This window comes from Symphalangus syndactylus, chromosome X (genome assembly GCF_028878055.3).
Source record: "Symphalangus syndactylus isolate Jambi chromosome X, NHGRI_mSymSyn1-v2.1_pri, whole genome shotgun sequence".
Classification (NCBI taxonomy): Eukaryota; Metazoa; Chordata; class Mammalia; order Primates; family Hylobatidae; genus Symphalangus; species Symphalangus syndactylus.
In genome coordinates, this window is record NC_072447.2 from 16,823,363 (window position 1) to 16,839,582 (window position 16,220).

The 16,220-nt window shown below is 42.4% G+C and overlaps 1 protein-coding gene across 5 annotated transcripts in view; it reads left to right on the forward strand.

The window, feature by feature from the left end:
• GYG2 (glycogenin 2) overlaps positions 1–16,220 on the forward strand; it is a 53,859-nt gene that overhangs the window by 35,640 nt on the left and 1,999 nt on the right. For 2 of the 5 annotated variants that reach the window (XM_055267114.2, XM_055267116.2), the window contains exons 9-10: positions 11,202–11,306; positions 12,601–12,708. The exons of 1 other annotated variant lie outside the window; for it this stretch is intronic. In XM_055267114.2, coding sequence (XP_055123089.2) covers positions 11,202–11,306; positions 12,601–12,708 — 213 coding nt within the window. The remainder of the gene's footprint in view (positions 1–11,201; positions 11,307–12,600; positions 12,709–16,220) is intronic. 2 more of the 5 variants (XM_055267115.2, XM_063635154.1) reach the window with 1 other exon arrangement.

Genomic DNA, 16,220 nt, shown 5'->3' on the forward strand with positions numbered 1-16,220 from the left:
GGTTCCAAGATTTATTTTCTTCACAAGACTCTACTGAGTCCTCAGAAAATGGTTTTCAAACCGTCTTTCTGATTTCTGGTTGTGTAATTTTAATCTTATTCTGTGACTGAATCTTGCATATTAGTGGTTTTGCAAACTGTGGCCTGAGGTTTCTCTGAATAAGGATCATTTTAAAGGATTGTGTTTTTGCAGATGATCTTAAAAGCATTCTTCTTTTTTTTTTTTTTGTATTGAGACGGAGTCTCACTCAATCGCCCAGGCTGAAGTGCAGTGGCGCGATCTCAGCAGCTCACTGCAACCTCCACCGCCCGAGTCCAAGCAATTCTCCTGCCTCGGCCTCCTGAGTAGGTGGACAGGCATGAGCCACCACACCTGGCTAATTTTTGTATTTTTAGTAAAGACCGGGTTTCACCATGTTGGCCAGGCTGTTCTTGAACTCCTGGCTTCAAGTGATCCACCTGCCTCAGCCCCCCAAAGTTCTGGGATTACAAGTGTGAGCCACCACGCCTGGCTATTTTAAAAGCATTCTTAAAAGTGTATTCTGAACCACAGTGAGCACTCCCTCATTCGTAAGGGCGGCCACCCTCTTTCAGAAGCAAGTGTGTATTCTCCACCCTTCAGCCCCTGGAGGAATTTCCATGGATTGTCACAGCCCCTGAAAACAAGCTTCCCAGGGCAAACAGTGGCTTTTCAGAGACTCCAAAAGGGAAAACAGTCAGGATGCTCCAGTCCCAGCTCCAGCTCAAGTTGTAGCCACGCCAGTCTCTGCAAAAACAGAACCATTTCCAGAGTGAGAGCACTTAGCACTCTGGTTTTTCTAAAACAGCGCCCGTCATGTTCAATTCGTATTAATCTCGATGGAATTGTTGCCATGGATTTTTCTTGACATAAGTCACTTCTACTTTTGCTTTGGATTCATAATTGTTGATGAGGTGGCAACTTAAAGAATAGATATGTAGCTTCGTGTTTGTCCGTCCGTGAGCCACCTTTCAATCAGAGCCAGTCAAGCCAAACCTAGGAGAGCCTTTCCCGTGGAGGGATTGGGGCTTCTGAGGAAAGCTCATGGAGAGAATCGTGATGACAGAATTGAGGGTCATCCTGCCTTAATGCCTAAGGAGATGAGCAAGGACACAAAAGCACGTTCATTTCACCCCAGTTAGGTGGTGTCTATTATCAAAAAGACAAAAAATAACCAGTGCTGGTTAAAAATTTAATCTCACAGAAGTAAAAAGTAAGGCCAGGCAGAGTGACTCACTCCTGTAATCCCTGCACTTCGGGAGGCTGAGGCAGGATGATTGCTTGAGATCAGGAGTTTGAGACCAGCCTCAGCAACATAGCAAAACCCTGTCTCTGCAAAAAAATACAAAAATTAGCTGGGTGTGTGGTACTTGCCGGCAGTTCCAGCTACTCACAAGGCTGAGGTGGGAGGATCGCTTGAACCTGGGAAGTCGAGGCTGCGGTGAGCCGAGATCACGCTGCTGCACTCCAGCCTGGGCAGCAGAACAAGACTCTGTCTCAAAAAAAAGAAGTAAAAAGTAGAAGAGAGTGTACTAGAGACTAGGAAAGGTGGGGGAAGGGGAAGATAGGGAGAGATTTGTTAAAGGATACAAAATTTCAGCTAGACAAGAGGAATATGTTGTCATGTTCTATAGCCCTGTAGGATGACTATAGCCAACAGTAATCTATAGTTTCAAATAGCTGGAAGGAGGATATTGTATGTTCCCAAAAGAAAGAAATGATACATATTTGACTGATGGATATGCTGATTACCCTGACCGGATCACTGCATAATGTAGGTATTGAGCCATCCCTGTGTACCCCATGAATATGTACAATTATTATGTATCAATTTTTAAAAAGTAAATTTTGTTTTTTTAAAAAAAGTATGTTCAACAGCCAGCAGCCACGAGACCATCAGCTGGTTTCCTCCACAGCAAGAGATTGCAGTGCCCTTTGGATATTTTTGGCGTGGCTCCAAATCCCCACCCCATCCTCAAAGGGCAATATTGCAGAAAGGAGGAGGGTGGGAAAAAAATCTCAAGAATTGGAGAATCGCTGGTTTCCCGGGCCCAGAACAAGACCCAGGAGGAGATGAAGATCACCCTTGCAGGTAGAAGCTGTCCCTGTCTGGGTAGTGCTGGGGACAGTAGGTGGCCCTTCTGCTGTCTGTTTGAGCATGAGCTCAAGGCCAAGGGTAAGGTGAGGGGAAATGACCCCCAGCTGGGCTGAGCGTACTTTGTTTAGGGTATTTAAGCAGTTCTCAAAAGTGATTGCAGAACCTGTATCTCCCATCTCAGGGACTATGCCCAGCCTCACCCCTCCCTCCACCCCACTGTCATGCCCACCCTTGGGCTGCAAAAACGTCAATGGAAGATGATAGGGCAGTGCCCAACTGCAGGCCCTTAAATGAATAAACTGCATATGCACATCACAGAGGGGGCAGCAAGGGAGATGAAAACAGACAGATCCAGCTCAGATGGAATTTGATCTGTAGGAAAGTGATGAAGTGAAAAAGGGATCTGTCAGCCCTGCAAGCGGCCCCAGGCACGGCGTGAAGGGGAGGCGGGGAGAGGTCACGCTGGCCTCAGACTTGGATGCCGAAATGTTTAGTTACAGCAAGAGGGGGGACGCCTGCGTAGGTCCTAGGGAAAGGAGGGGACACCCAGGCATTGGAGACCCAGTGTGTAGAAGACCGTGAGACCCGCTTAAATATTTAGCAGAAAGGAAGAGAAATTCAAATAGAGAGATTCAGGAATGGGAGAAAGGGATGGAGGTGAAATCAAAGCTGTTTAAATACAGATGCTCTTCGATTTACAATTGGTTTACATCCCAACAAACCCATCGTAAACTGAAAATATCTTAAGTCAAAAATGCATTTAGACCAGGTGCAGTGGCTCACGTCTGTAATCCCAACACTTTGGGAGGCCAAGGCGGGCAGATCACTTGAGCTCAGGAGTTCAAGACCAGCCTGGCCAACACGGTGAAACCCTGTCTCTACTAAAAATACAAAAGTTAGCCAGGCTTGGTGGTGTGCGCCTGTAATCCCAGCTACTCGGGAGGCCAAAGCAGGAAAATGGCTTGAACCTGGGAGGCGGAGGTTGCAGTGAGCTGAGATCACACCACTGCACTCCAGCCTGGGTGATAGAGCAAAAGTCAGTCTCAAAAAAAGAAAAAGAAATATAAGCATAACCTTAAATAACTGGAGAGTGTTATGTTGGCTGACTGCAACACAGATACAAAAAACCCTGACAGAATAAAAAGAATACTAACGAAAAAGCTATTTTGGGCCGGGCACGGTGGCTCACACCTGTAATCGTAGCATGTTGGTAGGCTGAGGCAGGCAGTTCACTTGAGCTCAGGAGTTTGACACCAGCCTGGCCAACATGGTGAAACCCTGTCTCTGCTAAAAATATGAAAATTAGCCGGAAATCGCTTGAACCTGGGAGGTGGAGGTTTCAGTGAGCTGAGATCATGCCACTGCACTCCAGCCTGGGCAACAGAGTGAGACTCCGTCTCAAAAAAAAAAAAAAAAAAAAAAAAGGTATTTTGGAGTTCCTGTGTCCACATAATTTCATCCTTCGATCTCACCCCCTATTCTCCCCACCTCTCCATCCTAATGTAGGTGAATAGTGGGTCGGGGAAATTGACCTAAAAAAATTTGTTATGGTCTATATATTTTCTGATGAGGGTATTTTTCTAAAAACAATGAAGTCTTCTGGCTTTTAAAAGGAAGGGATTGGGGGGCGAGGGGAGGGAGAGCATCAGGACAAATAGCTAATGCATGCGGGGCTTAAAAGCTAGGTGATGACGGGTTGATAGGTTCAGCAAACCACCATGGCACACGTATACCTGTGTAACAAACCTGCACGTCCTGCACATGTACCCCGGAACTTAAAGTAAAAACAAAACAAAACAAAACAAAACTCTATTTAACAAAAGGTATGTTGATTGATTGGAGATTATTATATTACTGTCACATTTTCCAAGATAATATTTAATAACACTGAACAAGGAGTTGAACATTTGAGCTGTTTTGTATACTAGTTATGTGACTTTGGATAAATCAATAAATATTTCTGAACATCTTAAAAAAAAAAAAGAGAGGGATGCTGTCCATACGGTATCTGATATATAGCTCACCCTCCGCATCTATGGGTTCCGTATCTGTGGATTCAACCAACCTTGGATCGAAAATATTGGGGAAGCAAAATTGCATCTGCACTGAACATGCACAGACTTTTTTCTCGTTATTATTCCCTAAACAATACGACATAGCAAGTATCAACATAGCATGTGCATTGTAATAGGTATGGTAATTAACCTAGAGATGATTTAAAGTCTATGGGAGGATGTGCATTGGTTGTATGCAAACACAATTCCATCTTGTATCAGAGACTCGAGCATCCGTGGATTTTGGTATAACCGGGAGGTCCTGGAACCAATCCTCCATGGATATCAGGAGAAATTCCATTTCATTAATTCATACTCCTGGTGGACTTTGAAATGAGTCATGCAACATCACTGTCGTCTGCTGTCCATTTACTGAGTTACTCTGGGATTTTTATTTAGGGGAGCTGAAACACAGATTTTAAAAAAAAGGTTATTTTCATAAATTGCAATAATGTCATAAAAGCTGAGTGTGCGTCTGGGGCTCTTTAGTCCAGTAGCTACTTTGGTTTATGTAATGATGGCAAGGTTGATGTGTTTTGGTTTTGTTGTTGTTGTTGTTGTTGTTTTTGAGACGGGGTCTCACTCTGTTGCCCAGGCTGGAGTGCAGTGGCACGATCTCGGCTCACTGCAGCCTTGACCTCCTGGACTCAAGTGATCCTCCCACCTCCTCCCAGGTAGCTGGGACTACAGGAGGTGCCACCACGCCTGGCTGATATTTTGTATTTTTTGTAGAGATGGGTTTCACCATCTTGCCCAGGCTAGTCTTGAACTCCTGGGCTCTAGGGATCTGCTCATCTTGGCCTCCCAAAGTGTTGAAATTACAGGCGTGAGCCACCGTGCCTGCCCCAGATCTGTGTTTTTAAAAGTAAAGCTGAATATTAACTTTTCCCATCTACATTAATGTATTAAGGAAAAAGTTGCAATCAGTATCTTCTCCAGTGTTTTGTCTTCTAGTATTTGGGTGGGGAAATGTAGTTAATTAAAAGATTACAGATGTCCTTCAGTTTTTTTTTAAGCTATCAAGTTTTTTTACTCTTTTTGTAGTGCATCTTATTTTATTTATAATATAGTTTTTTGTTGAAGTATGTCTTACTTTTTTATTTATTTTATTTTTTTTTTTGAGACAGAGACTTGCTCTGTCGTCCAGACTAGAGTGCACTGGTGAGATCTCGGCTCACTGAAGTCTCCGCCTCCTGGGTTCAAGCGATTCTCCTGCCTCAGCCTCCCAACTAGCTGGGACTACAGGCACCCGCCACTACACCTGGCTAATTTTTTGTATTTATAGTAGAGCCGGGTTTTCAGCATGTTGGCCAGGCTGGTCTCGAACTCCTGACCTCAGGTGATCCACCTGCCTCAGCCTCCCAAAGTGCTGGGATTACAGGCACGAGCCACTGCGCCCAGCCAGAGAATTTAATTATTTTTAAGAGTGTAATGGGTTCCTGAGATTAAAAAGTTTGACAACTTTTGTTCTATTGAGTTGTATCTTTCTTTTCCATATTGATTCATGGGAATTCTGTTTTTTTGTTTTTGTTTTTGTTTTTGAGGTGCAGTCTTGTTCTGTCTCCCAGGCTGGTGCACAGTGGCACAATCTCAGCTCACTGCAACCTCTATCTCCCTGGTTCAAGCGATTCTCCTGCCTCAGCCTCCAGAGTAGCTGGGATTACAGGCATGAGCCACCACGCCCGGCCTCAACTAACATTAATAGAACCGTTGACCATGTCCCATATATCTATGACACAGTTATCTGCATTTTCTGTCAGTCTTTCTCCCCATACTTCAGTCTACTGACCTATTTTCTAGTTAACTGATCTCTTTGGCTATGTCTAATCTGTTGTTAAACCCACATTCTAGTTTCAGTTATTATGTTTTTAGTTCAAATTAACATGAGATTTTTAGTTCAAATGAACATCAATGTAGTTTCAATACTACCTTGAACATTTTTATCTTTTTCCCCATTTTATTTAAAATATTTCTCACATTTAACTATAGTCCATGTCTGATAAATTATGTATCTGGGTTTCAGGTGGGTTTGGTTTTGTTGTTTAATTTTGTTTGCTCTTGATTTTCACTCATTTGGTCTTTTCTTGTTGTATGATAGTTAATTTTTTAATTGACAGCCAGACATGGTAAATGAAAAAAAATTGCAAAGACAATTTGTAGCTCTGAATCATATTGTCATAACCCAAAGAGGATTTTTTTTTTTTAATTCATGTGATTTGATGTGATTTGCCCATACCCTGAGGTAGTTTGCCCAGACCCTATCTGGGGCTGAGCTGGAGGGAAATTGGGCTTCAGTGTTTGTGATGACCAGTCTATTTCTGGTTCTCCTCTCAGTGAGGTCACAAAAGAAAGCTTGTGGTGTGTACCAGGGTCCCTCATTGGTCCTGATTATTAATATTTATGGGCCCCTGAGCCTCCTAGCACTGCTGGCAACTCTACTCAGTTTCTCAGCTTCCCAGCCTCTTATTTGCCCTGAGTGGAAGTAAGGTACCAAATTTAACGTTTACCTCTTCTGTTTGTCTCTGATATCTTCCACTCTTAATTTTGTGCTGCCTTAGTAGCTCTCTGATGTACTTGAAAAAAAAAAAAAATTCTAGGCCAGGTGTGGTGGCTCACACCTGTAATGCCAGCACTTTGTGAGGCCAAGGCAGGCAGATCACCTGAGGTCAGGAGTTTGAGACCAGCCTGGCCAACATGGTGAGACCCCATCTCTACTAAAAATACAAAAACTAGCCAGGCGTGGTGGCACGTGCCTGTAATCCCAGCTACTCGGGAGGATGAGACAAGAGAATCGCTTGAACCTGGGAGGGAGATGTTGCAGTGAGGCGAGATGGCACCGCTGCACTCCAGCCTGGGCAACAGAGCGAGACTCCGTCTCAAATAAATAAATAAAATTCTATATACATTATTTGTGCAGGCTTTTTAGGTATTTTTGGCAGAAGACTTAGTGTGAAACAACGGCTTCACCATTTGCTGAAAGTGGGAAAAATCTCATTTCAGTTCCTGAGCTGATACATATATATTTGTATTTTTAACATTTACCACCTCCAGCAGTAATAACTTTCACAAATTTACAGCCCATAATGCAAAGGAGTGCTTCCTTTTTTGCTGTAAATGTTATCTCCTTGGATTGTGTACTGGAACATTCTGTGTCTGCTGTCTATCTGTTCCCTGCCTCGTCTGCCTTTACGATGTCCTCTCTCAGCTTTCATCTTCCCACACAGAGCATTTTGTTTTAAGCATCTCTGCATATCTCAGCCTGTCTCTCCAGTGAGCTGAGAATTCTTCTCTTGCCTGCCTCCAGTTTCAGAGTCTCTTCTTTCAAGGTGACCCCATCTTCAGTCAGGCTTTTAGGGGATACATCAGTAGAATAGTTATTACCTAAGGATAAAAAGAAATGCAGTTTGTAAAAGTCACATTTTATATTCATGCATTCACAAGCTTGCCAAAAATGTTCTTAAGAGCGGACTTTGAGATTGCTGCATTCTCATCTTAAAATTTCTCTCTGCATGATATGCAAGGGGGAAGTTTCTACTTTTTGCTAGTAAAAATAATGGCCGTATTTATTCATAAAAGTTGGTTTATGTTTCGGTTGTTAATATTACTTGTTAAGTAAGCCTGTGGGTCTTGATTAGAAACATTAGCAAGGGCTGACTGAACTTCTCTTCCTCGTTTAAATGCATAAGATTAACACATCTGCAGAAGGCAAGCTGAAAACTTGCATCATTATTTCATCCTTTGTAATCAAACATATAACCCCGAGTTAAATCCCTTCCAAGGAAGGATTATACTTCATGATCGGCCCCATGGAACTTATTTATGTGCTTATGGTTGGGAGAAGTTAGATGACAGAAACAGATTGACATTTTCCCTAATCCAATTCCTGGAATCGTTTTTTGAGCACTTATTCTTTGCCTGTCTGGCTGCTTCATTTATCCATCACAGTAAGTGTCTGTGCGACATCTCACTGAAAGCCCCATGACTCAGAGAGTCATTTCTCCAGGTCCTTTTCCTTGATGTGTCAGTATTCAAATATCCAGGACATCCCTCTACCAGCCCTGGTTGAAGAAGGAAATTATTCATTTTTATGGGATTCATATGGTTTATGATAATGCAGCTATTACATTCATCATTTTTTCCCAAGACTCATTTTATTAGTTTGCAGACCCTGGAAAATCATGTACATTGCATACAGCCCAGGGGCAAGGCTTGGCAGACACAGAGGCGCATACCCAAATCCCACTCTCTCACTTGCTAGCTCTCGTATGTTGGACAGTATCTCTGTCTGCAGATTAAACTTCGCAGCAGTAAGAGGGAAGGCTCAACCTGTCTGCCTCATAGGGCTGTGGGGATTAAAAGGCATCATGGCTGAGAAGTTCGTGAGTGTCATTCAGCAGCCAGCCATGAGCATCTACTAAAAAAGGAGTACTATTATCATGGTTGTCTGATGTCTTTGACAACTTATAATTTTGTGTTATACCATAATTCTTAGAACTTAATTTTATGTTTGGATTTTACATACTTAGCTGAGATCTGAAAGAAGCAGCCCATATTTTATTTAATGTTAATTTTTTAAAATTTCTCTCCAGCTGTACTGAGGTACCACTGACAAATAAAAATTGGTATGTATTTAAGGAGTACAATTTGATGCTTTGCTGTATGTATACATTGTGAAACAATCATTGTATCAAGCTAATTAACATTTTCATCACCTTACATCAATGCTGTTTTCTCCTCCTCCTCCTCCTCCTCCTCTTCCTCTTCCTCCTCTTTCTCCTCCTCCTCCTCCTGCTGCTGTTCTTGGCATTGAGAACACATAAGATCTACTCTCACAGCAAATTTGAAGTCTACAATCCTATATTGTTAACTGTGGTCACCATGCTGTGTGTTAGATCCCCAGCACTTATTTATCTTGTATAACTAAAACTTCATATTCATTCCTTCACCAACATGTCTTCATTCTAAGCACCCCGCCCCCAGTGCCTGGCAACTACTGTTCCACTCTATTCTTCTGTGAGTTATTTAAAGTGCCTATTTAAATAACTTATTTAATAAGTTATTTAAAGCCTATTTCATAGGCTGGGCATGGTGACTGTCACCTGTAATCCAGTACTTTGGGAGGCTGAGGCGGGCAGATCACTTGAGGTCAGGAGTTCAAGACCAGCCTGACCAAGATGGTGAAACCCCATCTCTATGAAAAATACACAAAAAAATTAGCTGGGTTTGGTGATGCGTGCCTGTAATCCCAGCTACTCGAGAGGCTGAGATAGGAGAATCACTTGAACCCGGGAGGCAGAGGGTGCAGTGAGCCGAGATCATGCCACTGCACTCCAGCCTGGGTGACTCTGTCTCAAAAATAAAATAAAATAAATAAATAAATAAAATAAATTGCACTTTCATGATTATGAGTTAGAATAGTCAAATTAAAAAAAAGTTTCATGATTACAGTGTTCTCTTTTACATCTTAAAGTTTCAGTAAATCTCACTAATAATGACTTTTGGGAGTGTTCAGTTTTTATAGATACCTTTTTTCTGTTTCTTTCTGTGCTCCTGTTCCTCTGCCTTAGCGCATTGCACATGCTGATCTGCTTTCACGTGCATTTTTCAGCATGTTCTTCCTCTTACTTCATTTCCAGTCATTCTACATCATTGGCTTCTACTCATCCTTCAGGCTTCATTTTAGATATTACTTCCCTAGGAGTGTCTCCCCCTTTAGACCAGGTGAGGTCTCTTGATAACATTTTCTTTCCTAGAATGGATAACCATTTTCTTTCCTAGAATTTCTCATGGCTTGCCATTTTGTATTTGTTATTTGTTGATTTTCTGTCTTCTTTGACAGTAAGCTTCATGAAGGTGCAGATCATATCTGTGTAGGCCACTGTTTAGTTTTCGCTACCTACCTCCCCATAAACACCTGTGAAATGCATACATTCATGCCTCAATTAGGAGAATGAACTGGACATTCTCCTAAAAGGGAATGCAAGGATCAGAAATTTGGGAGCTGAGTATCCAAGTGACTGATCTCCACCCCAGCTGACATCACTCCAAATCTCTGGGATCATGGCCTGCGAGTCTGCATTTGAAGGATTACAATTCTCTTAAGTTGGCCGGGTGCAGGCAAGAGGGGCTCATGTTGAGGCTCAACCCCATCCACCCCCAAGAATTCCACAGTGTGTTTTCAGTGAGGATGTCAGTGTTCCTTTATCTCTGTTGCTCACACTCATTAAGCTAACTGCTTTGTGACCTGGCCTGATGGGGGCCCCAGTGTTTGGACACAGGTTTGCTTCTTGACCCTGTATTTGTCAAGGTGGGCTAGCTGCTATAACAAACAGCCCCCAAATAAGTAAAAGTTTATTTCTCATTTGTATCACAGCCAGCTGGGGTGGCCAAGGTATCCTCTACCCCATGCAGCCTTTCAGGGATCCAGGATGCTGCTATTGTTGTGCACCACCTTCTAGGGCAGCTCTTCTCGAGCGAGACTCCTTGGGAGGATTAGGCGCTGTTGCTGATGGCAGCCACTGTACGTAATGCATTAAGTTACCTCCTCCCCATCTAGAATGGTGTTAGATACGGACCATCCTTGGGAGACTTGAGAAAAGAGTCACCTGATTTGTTCTCTGTTTGGTTTTATTTTCTTATGGAGGCCCAGTTCAGAGAGGGTGGAGGGATCTTGTTTTTCACCTGGCTGGTGGAAGAAGAGAGGATAGGAATATCTTATTCCTCTCGTTGCCCAGCCCAGAGGTGACTCACATCACCTCATTGCATTCACTCAATCTGCTTGTGGGAATCACTTCCATGGTCCTGTCCAGGTGCAAGGAGGTCACAAAATGCACTTAGATATTAGCCCGAGAAGAAGAAGAAGAAACAAAGACAGGTATTGGTGAGAGTATCACCTTGCCCCAGTCCTATCCCATATCAAGTTGTATTTGCACCATAGAGGCAGAAAAAAATAGAGTGGGTATTTTCAATTAAGTTGCATTTATTTGCGTGAAGGTTTGACTTAACTTGCCTTTGCTCTTTCTTTATAACAGATGATAGCTTGTCCTGAAATTGAGACTCCTGCCGTGATAACGTGTGACCCACTGTCCCAGCCTTCCCCTCAGCTTGCAGACTTCACAGAGACTGAAACCACCTTGGTATTCCTCATCTATATGACCTACACACGGCCACCTCTCTTATTGCTTGTTATTTTCTCACAGTGTCTATCCCCATTACATACCAGTGGGGGCACCATATGCTTTTAAAAATTCTTCCCATTTTTTTTTTTTTTTTTTTTGAGTGGTTTCCACCACCTGGAATAAGTTGTGTTATAATTAGTCTATTTCTCTATTATCCAGGTGGATAAGGAATCTGGCTGTCTGTTTGAACTTATTGTGGGGTTTTCTTTTTGGTCATTTTGTTATTCTCTTCCACTTTGCTTAAAAAAATTAATAAGAAAAAGATACAGCGTCTATATAGCATCTATGTCTCCATTAATTTTTTTAAACTTTTGATAGGACTTGCACCATGTCTAAAATCAATATTCCATGACTATGGATTTTATTTTAATTCTTTTTTTTCTCTAAATTTACCCTTATGAATCTGGGCTTTTATTGCCACATATCATCAGAAAACTGGCTTTATGGACAACCCCTTTTTTTTTTAAGCTCTCAGAGAGACTATCTTAGTAAAATGCTTCTGTAGGCATTTGGTATAAACAAGTCAAATCTCTCTCTGAAAATGTAACTTTCATGAATTGCATAAGAACTTGTAGCATCTCCTCTTGTCTGAGACATGGTGGATGGCTCAGAAAAAGTGAGGGGAGAGAAGCTGAGCTATTTGTAGCATTCCCAGAAAAGATCGAGCACAGTCCATCAATTTTTAAAAAAAAAGTTAATTATAGTGCCAGACGCAGTGGCTCACGCCTGTAATCCCAGCACTTTGGGAGGCCGAGGCAGGAGGATCATGAGGTCAGGAGATCGAGACCATCCTGGCTAACATGGTGAAACCCCATCTCTACTAAAAATACAAAAAATGAGCCGGGCGTGGTGGCGGGTGCCTGTAGTCCCAGCTACTCTGGAGGCTGAGGCAGGAGAATGGCGTGAACCTGGGAGGTGGAGCTTGCAGTGAGCCGAGATCACATCACTGCACTCCAGCCTGGGCAACAGAGTGAGACTCTGTCTCAAAAAAAAAAAAAAAAAAAAAAAAAGTTATAATAAAGATGAGGTCTTGCTATTTTGCTGAGGCTGGTCTCGAACTCCTGGGCTCAGGCAATCCTCCTGCTTTGGCCTCCTAAAATGCTGGGATTACAGGCATGAGCCACCACGCCTGGCCTCAACCCAATCATTTGATTTTGTTTTACCCCAAGATAAAGAGTTCTCCGTCATTTAGATTATGGCTACAGTTCCCTGCAGCCCACCGCAGACTAATGATGGAATGGTTATGTTTTAGCAGCCAGCAAATAAAGTCGAAAGTGTCTCATCCGAGGAAACCTTCGAACCAAGCCAGGAACTCCCTGCTGAGGCTGTCAGGGACCCCAGTCTGCAGGATGCACTGGAGGTGGTATCCAAATTCTTCCCCTTGCCCAAGGCTCCCGGTGGGGGCCATCCACCGTCACTGAGGTCAACTGCATGCACACAACAGCTGTTCATTTTTCAGCCTGTTTAACAAAATATAAGAATTGGCTTCCCTCTTCCCCTGCCTCTGACTCTTCTGTCTTCTCTCTGGCACTTTCTCGGGGTGATCGGCCGACTCTTTTGCCGTCTTCAAGTCTGACCATCACGCTTTTTCTCTCTTTAAAAGCTGTTCTGCAGAAGTGGTCAGGAGGGAGGTGGAGGGACTATGGAAATTGATGCATAGCAATCCATTTTCTGAAAGGAAGAGATTAAAAGCTGAAAATTGGAGGGAATGGGGCATGCTAATGTTTGAATCCAAATGGGGCATGCGAATCATTTCTTCTTTCAGGATGAAATGAGGGATGCATGCTTTCTGTTCCTTCCTCCTAGAGATGTTTTCATCTTCAACTACATTCTCTCCATTGATGCATTTAATGAAAGCAGTTGCTAACGTTTTCTCTTTCTCTTTAAGCATGATCTAATAACGCCATTTGGTCTTTAAGTAATAATCAGTACAGCTTAGAGCTAGGTTTAGGTCTAGACTGAAAGTTGGTATTGAATGCATACTTTAGAATGTGGCCTACTGTATCATAAATGTTTTCGTTGGCTACATGCCTTCCCTAGACAGTCACCCTTGCAGAAAATGTGAACTTGTTTTTCTCATTCTTACTTGGTTAATGTTCAAATGCAGCATTTTGAACTTAATTTCTAGAGCTGTTGGTTGAGGCCAAGGTTTCTTATAAACATGTGAATGTATCCCTTCGGCATGTTCCACCCCTGTGGTCATCATTTGAGGCTCTGTGTATTGAATCTGTAGTTATTAGTGAGTGACAGGGCATCAGTGTGAGGTTGGGTAGACCTACGCTGGACAGCTCAGCCATGTGGTAGGTTTGGGATCCTGGGTGAGTTCATTACTTTTTCTTTTTAAAAATTATTATTATTATTATTTAGAGACAGGGTCTTGCTGTGTAGCCCAGGCTGGAGTGCAGTGGCATGGTCATAGCTAAGCAATCCTCCTGCCTCAGCCTTCCAAGGAAATGGGACTACAGGCATGGGCCACTACAACCAGCGAATTTTTTTTTTTTTATTTTTTGTAGGGTTGGGGTTTCACTGTGCTGTCCAGGCTGGTCTCGAACACCTGGCCTCAAGTGATCCTCCTTTTTTGGCCTCTCGAAATGCTGGGATTACAGGCATGAGCCACCGCGCCCAGCCTGAGTTCATTACTTTGCTTCAGTGTTCATGAGGTGGAGACTGGGTTGCCCACCTCACAGGATTGGAAGGAGGGGTATTAAAAAGGAGAGTAGTATAGGGAAAGCCCTAGTTAGTGCTTGGCTCATAAAGATGAGGAAGATTTCGGTCATCAATTTGCTAAACCGGGGCACTTTGACCTTCTTCTCCTGTGTGTCCACACTGTCCTCTAGGGGCACTTTATTTAGTATCTTGTATAATACCCTAATTCATCACGTTGGAGCAGCTTGTTGTTTTCTTGGATACTCATCTCTTGTTAGCAGAAATGTCACAATCACTGTGCTGTTTTGTCTTGAAAACTAGTATGGGGTTGGGTGCCGTAGGTCCTGTTAATTCCAGAAACACTTCATTCTCAGGAACTGAATGGATCTAAATGCAAGTGCTCTTAGAGGGGAGAAATGCTGCAGTATCCTGAAGTGGACTTTTTAATTTATTTGTTCACTCTTGCTATCACCTTAATCAATAGAATGGCTGTCTTTAAATAAAATATAATATGTGGGAATGAGTGTAGAAGGCAGAATCTTATATGTAAAAACCTTCTAAAAACACTGTGGCGAGTAATTGCAGAAGAAAGTAGTATATGCCCATGGCGCAAAAACTCAAATTTATCCTTCTATGTATCTATCTCTATACATATCATGTATCTATCTATCTACCTCTTATCTATTTCCTTTTTTTTTTTTGACGGAGTGTCTCACTCTGTCGCCCAGTCTGGAGTGCAGTGGCGTGATCTCGGCTCACTGCAACCTCCACCTCCCGGGTTCAAGTGATTCTCCTGACTCAGCCTCCCGGGTAGCTGGGACTACAGTTGCCCATGACCAAGCCCGGCTAATTTTTGTATTTTTAGTAGAGATGGGGTTTCACCATGTTGGCGGGCTGGTCTCGAACTCCTGACCTCAAGTGATCCACCTGCCTCGGCCTCCCAAAGTGGGATTACAGGCATGAACCACCACACCCGGCTATCTGTCTATTTTCTATCATCTATCTCATCTATATATCCATTCATCCTCAAATCTAGATAATAGATACATACATATAGAAGAGATAAAATATAGGTAGTAGATAGATAGAGATGATAGATAAATGAATGATAGAGTGATAGATGATAGATAGGTAGATAGGTAGAGAGATATTTTAAATAAATAGATAAATGATAGAGTGATAGAATGGATAGATGGATGGATGGATGGATAAATGGATAGATAGATTGATAGAAAGTAGATAGGTAGATAGAGATCATAGATAGATAGATGATGGCGTGATAGATGACAGATGATTTATTGATAAATAGAATGGATGGACATGGACGGATGGATGGATGGATGGATGGATGAGTGGATAGATAGAACATAGGTAGATAGATGAGATAGATGATAGATGGTTGGTAGATGAGATAGATGATAAATACATAGATAGATAGATAGATAGATAGATGTGTGTGTGTGTTTATTATTGTTACCATCTTTAAATTTTTAAAAGTCTTTTTCTAGTTCTTGGTAAGAAGTGTTTAAAGCAAATGTATTTATTCTTTTTGTTGACTCATCTGAATGCCAAACAAAAGTGTGTGTGTGTGTGTGTGTGTGTGTTGTTACACACCTGCATATTCATCTATTTTTTCATATGTCCCTTAAGAAGGCAGAAACTCTGCCATTGAAAAAACTATCTGAATTATTATTTAAATTCCTTTGCCAAGCAGTCTAAATTCTTATAGGCTATTCTTATAGATTATTCACTGTCATACAAAACAGAAGTTTTGGTGGGTGAGAGTATTAAATTAGTAGTGTGTGTGTGTGTGTGTGTGTGTTTAAAATGGTTTAGTGGCTAGAAATGAAAACAATTCTTCAGAAAAAGAGAACATATACAATTACATTTTATAAAATTTCAAAAAACTTAAGCAAAAAAAATTATCTTCTAAGTGTATTATACTAAATCTAGTGTGTATTTAGCTCAAAAGAAAAGTGCTGCTGGGTGTGGAGGCTCACACCTGCAATCCCAGCTCACTGGGAGGCCCAGGCGAGAGGATTGCTCGAGCCTGGGAATTCAAGACCACCCTGGGCAACATAATGAGACCCCATCTGTGCAAAAAATACAAAAATTAGCTGGGCATGGTGGTGTACACTGTAGTCCCAGCTACTGAGGAGGCAGAGGTGGGAGGAGCTCTTGAGCTCAGGAGGTCAAGGCTGCAGTGAGCTATGACTGCACCACGGC